General features: G+C 38.7%; 1 protein-coding gene across 1 annotated transcript; it reads left to right on the forward strand.

The window, feature by feature from the left end:
- The first annotated feature begins 724 nt into the window (after positions 1 to 724).
- Positions 725 to 2,335, forward strand: LOC149163598 (protein NODULATION SIGNALING PATHWAY 2-like). The gene has a single exon (XM_089429196.1). The coding sequence runs from the start codon at positions 725 to 727 to the stop codon at positions 2,333 to 2,335; it is 1,611 nt and encodes a 536-aa protein (XP_089285322.1).
- The last annotated feature ends 4,149 nt before the right edge of the window (positions 2,336 to 6,484 follow it).

Genomic DNA, 6,484 nt, shown 5'->3' on the forward strand with positions numbered 1-6,484 from the left:
ACAAAAATATCTCTTTAAAAAATTTAATTTTCAAATATTTATAATAAATATAAAAATAATATTAATTTATATTCATTATATATATATATTAATTTTATATTAAAAATTTTAAAAACATATTTATTTTTCATTTTTTTCCTTAAAAATTTTAATTTTCACGTATCAACTTATGTCATTCTTACAAAATAAACAAAACTCATATAGTGATAGTGTGAAAAAAAAAAACGCAAAAACAAAAACAAAAAACATGGCTACCAAGTCACTCTTATTTAAATTAATTCAATTTATTAATTATATGACATCATAACATTAATTTAATTCAATTTAATAATGATATGAGATCATAACATTAATTTTTAAATATCACTTTTGGAGTTTACGCCTAAAATTTCCAAAAAAACGGCACTTAAAACACTACTCGGCATAAATTCTAAAGTAATGCCCCCACCATAATTTCCATCTACATTCTATATTAATAAGATCAATAATAGATTAATCATCGACTATAATATTCACCTAAATTCTATATTAAAAAGTCAAATTCCAGCTTGTCGCGAAATTAATGAGATTATCCTTATCTCTTCACCCATATCCATCGGACTGATAGAATACTTTTTGTTAAAAAATCGATGGTTATTTATCACGCTGCAAAGCTATTATTTGTGTCCGGCAACTCTCTTTCTTCACGCATCGGACGGAGAACTGGAGTTTTGATTTTTACACAATGGAAGGTACAATGGGAGAATCATGGTTTTGTGAACGAGAGTGGGATCATATATTCAATAATCTCCAGCCTGTAGATTCGGATACTGATACTACTAATTTGGACGCAGATTTGGATGCAGCCAAATGGTCGTCATGGCATGATTTAATCATCGATGGCTGCTCCCTTAATAATCTGCCTTTGCCAACAGACTTGCAGACAATCGAAGCTTATTTAATGGATGAAGAGCTGCAAGATGACAGTACTGACATGGGGCAAGACCTAATATCGAGTCCTGCAAATGATGCCATGACTGTCTTCCAACGCCCAATTGACAGCAGTGCAGACCCAGTCACTCTTGAGCATCCTGCTGGGGATCAACTGGTTCAGACAAACAGCAGCAGCAGCGAGTCGAAATCAATGATGACAGACAATGCAGGCTCGTCCTCTGTGGATGTGGATGATGATGGCTGCCTTGAATACAAAGGATTGAGGCTCCTACATCTCTTGACAGCATGCGCAGAGGCAATGTGGGAGGGAGCAGAAGATCTGGTGCACGTCATCCTCTGCAGGTTGCGAGGCCTTGTTTCTTCCACGGGATCGACCATGGAGAGAGTCGCTTACTATCTCTACCATGCTCTGGCGCTTCACTCCAATGTCGATTCTCTCGCCCATCTGGAGCCCTTTTATGAGACCAGTAACGACAATTTTCTGGGAGCTCTGCAACTGCTGCATGTAGCTTATCCTTACGTACGGATACCTCACTTCACTGCTAACCAATGCATTCTGGAAGCAGTGGCGGCCGCTGGCGGTACTGAGAATGTGAGAATCCATATTATTGACTTCGATATCATGGAGGGCATCCAATGGCCGCCATTAATGGAGTCATTGACAAATATTGATGTTGCTCACTTGAAAATCACAGCAATCAAATGGGCAGACGAGGAAGAGGAGGAGGAGAGTGTTGTGTATTGTGGGTATACCGGGAGAAGGTTGTCGGAGTACGCAACCTCTGCGGGGATCCCATTTTCGTTCCAAGAAACGGATTTGGAAGGCCTCAAGGACATACTGCCGTCCGAAGAGGGGGAGATTGTAGTAGTGAACTGTATGTGGCAATTGCCTCACATGCTCAATCTCAGAAATAAATCACACTTGTTGCAATTCCTCGTTGGTGCGCGATGCCTGAAACCAGTGGCTGTTACGCTCGCGACGGGTCCGCATGGCACCGAGAGTGGCACTGCTAACTTCTTAGAGAGCTTCATTCGTCGCTTGGAGGAGCTGTGCGCCATTTTCGACTCTGTTGAAGCTGCACTGCCAGAACATGGACTTGCAAGTGCGATGGTGGAGCGCATGTTCTTTGGGCCGGCCATGTCCAAGAGAGTTCTTAGCGCGCGCAGCGATGATACCACAGATTCCAGCGTGGTTGACCTTCCGTTCAACTGTGGTTATGGCGAAGGTAGTATCAGTAATGACAACATGATTTATGCAAAATATATTCTGCCCTGCAGTGGATGCTATGAAGTAGAAAAGTTGGGTGATAATCGAGTGGTTCTGAAATGGGGTTCCACCCCTTTGGTGTGGGTTTCAACATGGAAATCACCCTCATCTGATCATCACGACCTTACAAATTAACATCGGAATGACACTGAATTATTCTTTTTTTGGATAAGAGGGGCACCTTGGAATCTGTAGCAATCCATCACAACAGTTGGATCATTTGGATAGTTTGACCCTGACATATCATGAACCGCGTGGGATATATGGGATTCAATATACATTTTAATTTTTGTTTAGTTGGAATGATGTGGAAATTATATTGTGGGTGTCATCAATTTTGAGATAATTTCATTTAGTCCTTCATCATTTAAAACGTTCCCAAAAAAAATATAAAGGGTCAAATTTATTAAAAGTAATATAAATTAAAAAAAATATATATATTTGAAAAAGATATTAATAATAAGAAAAGATTTCAATTCCAATAAAAAAAATCCGTCTATTTTAGTAATATTTATTTTCTTCTTAACTTTAGTTAATATAGAGATAATTCTGAAGTTAATATAGAGATAATTCTGATTGAGAGATGAGTGTTGGTCTATGAGTTATAATATTTTATTTTTTTTTCCCTCAATTTTATCACGTGAAACTTTTTTTTTCCTATGAGGGTATCAGATGAATACCACTTTCTCTTAGATCGTCTATCTTATACTCACATTCAATCTAATTTTCCAAATATCTATCACACTACCAACTTTCTTGACCTTTAAATTCCACAAAACTATGATGATTAGTAGTGTTATTTAATCTCTTACTTTCTTAAGGTCCAATAGACCATAGAGGTCTTAGTGGAGGCTATTCGTCATCATCTTTATTAACCCACAATTTCTCTTTAATATTAAAGAATTAAGAATTTATACATGTAGCTTTGTTGTTTTCAATTTTATTGTTTGTTCAAGTTGTCTAATCTACACAATTGTGCCTAAGGGTTTTTCAATGGGATGAATCTATTCACACATTCAAAAATGCAATTTGAATAAAAAATTGGAATCTAAAATTGTTGTGTGAAAGGTGTTTTCTGCAGCTCATTATGAGAAAGATGTGTAATTCCTTCCATGATCAATATGGAATTTGACATGTATCATTTGAAAAAGATATTAATAACAAAAGATGTTTCAATGTCACCTATAAAAAAATATTTCAATGTCGTTGGGAGGCATATGTCCACTACTACTTTGCTAGGGTTTCACTCAAGCTAGTGTTTGTGCGCAGAAGTCTACAGGCTTCAACAAAGGGTGACACCAACTCTTGCTTGATTAGACAACGTACTGTATGCCAGTGAGTAGGTTGAGTGTCCTATGCGTCACCTCACAAACAGGGAGGGGGGTCTCTCCTCCTATCACAATGTCGTGAATGGGATGCAAAGGTCGACAGGAGGGAGCTCCGACGTGGTGTCTAGTGGAAAAAATGCAAGGGAGTCGAGTGATGGGAGCCTAGTGGCAAGGGAAATCTCGAAGGAGATGCCTTCCAAATGCCCCCTCAAAACCCAAAATTTGTGATTTCCAACAATAGATTGGAAAAGACTAGACAACTCATGAAGGATCACACCCTCATTTGTAAGTTTATGGGAATCTAGCCGAAAGAACAAGAAATTGTGAAATGGATCCAGACGAAATGGAATCCCAAGGGGCCGATGGATTACGATTGCCGGCAAAAGGTTTTTTTTACTATCATATTTTTCGATCTAGCAAATTGGAAATGAGCTTCTGAAAACGAGTTGTATTTCATGAAGAATGCGGGTTTATTCATGTGCTTCTAGGAAGAATGTTATAATCGCAAGAAAGAGCAATTCCTCGTGTTCGCCTATTCTCTCTAGTGGAAGATTTTTTGGAACCTAATATCCTAGAAGGTATAGGGAATGCCATCGGTGAACTTGTGAAGATCTCAGAGATCACAAAGAAAAGGTGACATGCAGCTTATGCTTGGATATGTGTTCATATGAACATCTCCCAACCCCTGCCTAAGTCCATTGACTTGGAATACCACAATACAATTTAGACTCAACCATTGAACTATCAACATGTGTCATTAAAATGCCACAGATTGCATGAATATGGACATCTCTTTCGAGACAACCCACTCACTATGGTTGAAGAAAAAAATAGTAGGGAAGGGAAATATGAAGAGGGCTTCGAATAAGTAGGCCCACAGAGGGGTAAATCTACCTATAACCAACAGAGTTAGTAAGTGACCAGATCAACCTCGACTTCCACGGCTCCGCCAGTGCAACATGTGGCCTGAGCGTAAAAGAAAAATCATAAGGTAGCAACTATTTTACCATTTCGGAGTAATTGGATAACATAGAAAATATAGGGAGCAACTTGGATCGAATGGCTATCCAAATCATGGATGTGGATCAACAAAAAAAAGAGGCAAAGAAGCAGCAACCCAAACGAAAATCACTGAAGGACCTAAAGGAAGACCGAAAGCTTAAGGAGGTCCTAATCCATACTAGAAAGATCTTAGAAGTTGATGAGAATCATAGCAAATTAAGCGTAAATGAGAAATTTTTTTGGAATTATTCCTTGTTTGGGTCGAGGAAGACATCAATGACATTCCATCCCACTAGCTAGTGCATTTTTAAAATTGTTTGGTCAATGGTGTGCTAGATTGTCCAAATTGGAAGGAGATCCGAGGTCATTGATCTCAAGAAAAGATAATGGACACTAGAGCCCTTCTCCATCGGACCCTCCAATGGTTGAGAAAGGGAAGAAGGAAAGAAAGTCTTTGAAGGAAGCGCGGGAATTTCTGTTGAATTCCAGCCAAATGGACCAACTCATAGAGAAACTTACCTAATGCAAATCGTCTTGTGGAATATTCAGGGCTTAAATAGTCAAGGTAATCTCCGCTATTTGAGAACAAATATTAACAAGGAGAAATCATAGATAATTATGTTACAGGACACCAAAGTGTTTGGTGACAAGATGAAAGTTATAATGAGAAAGTGTTGGAAAGGAAGTGAGGTGATGGAAATAGATAACCTTGGCACCGTAGGTGGTCTTGTAGTGTTTTGGAACCCAAGTTTGGTGGCTTTCCAAGACTGGTAAGCCACGATCTACAACTTGGCAAGGAGATTTTGGTGTATTGGGGCGAAGGAGTGGACTAGTCTAATGGCGGTTTATAGTCCCCCCACCCTGAACTAAAAAGAGAAATTATTGGATGATCTATGAAAGACTCAAGAATCCCTCTAGGATAAGTGTTGGAAAATGGGGGGAGATTAAAATACGATCCGCAGCCTAGAGGAGAAGTGTGGTGGGGATAAGCATATTAAATCCATTGTCGCCCAATTCAACGAAATTATTGAGGATCTGAGATTAGCAGATATTGAGACGCGTAATGGTATTCATACATGGAATAAATACAAAGGGGAAAACCAGCAAGTAGCCAAAAGATTAAATCATTTCCTTATTTCGGAGGAGGCCATTGTTTGTGACTCATTCATGGAGTTTATTCCACCTGAGCTTAAGGTATGACCACTGGCCCATCCGAACATAAATAGATATGAAGTCAGTTCCAAGAACCGACATTTTAGGTTTGAAAGCTTCTAATTTCATAACCCACATTTTGTGGAGAAATTGGAACATTGGTGGCAGGAGATCATAGTTCTAGGGGGGAGCCAAATGCAAGTATTTTAGGGGAAGTTGAAGCTTATAAATAAAAATTGGAATAAACAAGAGTTTGGGGATATTTGGTTGAAAAAAAGAAGCTATAGGACAAAATGGAGGCGATACAGAGCCAAATCATAATGGAGGGAGGCTGAGAAGCACTAGTAGAAGAGGAAGGAAAGATCATTCATGTGCTAGAGGAAATACCTAGAGGTGCTTTGGAGGTAGAATTCCCAAATTAAATGGTTGAAGGAAGGGGAGAGGTATTAGAATATCAGAGAGATGCACAAGAATAAAACCAAATCTCATCGATCAAACTTCTTGGACAACTAGTGCATTATATAAGAACACATAGACAACTTCTAGGACAATCTAGATCCAAATAATTTGGATCACCAACTCACAACATAAACTACGAAGACACTGTTATCACTCAGGTTGTTCCCTTTGACTCCTAAGGGAATACGACCGAGGTAACCACAGACCAATCTTTGGATCACAGGTCCTAGCCTACCTGCAATCAGAGAGGGCTCTCTCTTTAGGATTTAGCTTTGTTTTGATAATGTTTAGGCTAGTTATGATGTACTGAATTTTGTTTAAAGTTTTGGTTGAATGATGTCTT

Source organism: Pinus tabuliformis, chromosome 5_1, assembly GCF_031772625.1.
Source record: "Pinus tabuliformis cultivar Carrire ecotype Pingquan chromosome 5_1, CPIR1, whole genome shotgun sequence".
NCBI classification, from domain to species: domain Eukaryota; kingdom Viridiplantae; phylum Streptophyta; class Pinopsida; order Pinales; family Pinaceae; genus Pinus; species Pinus tabuliformis.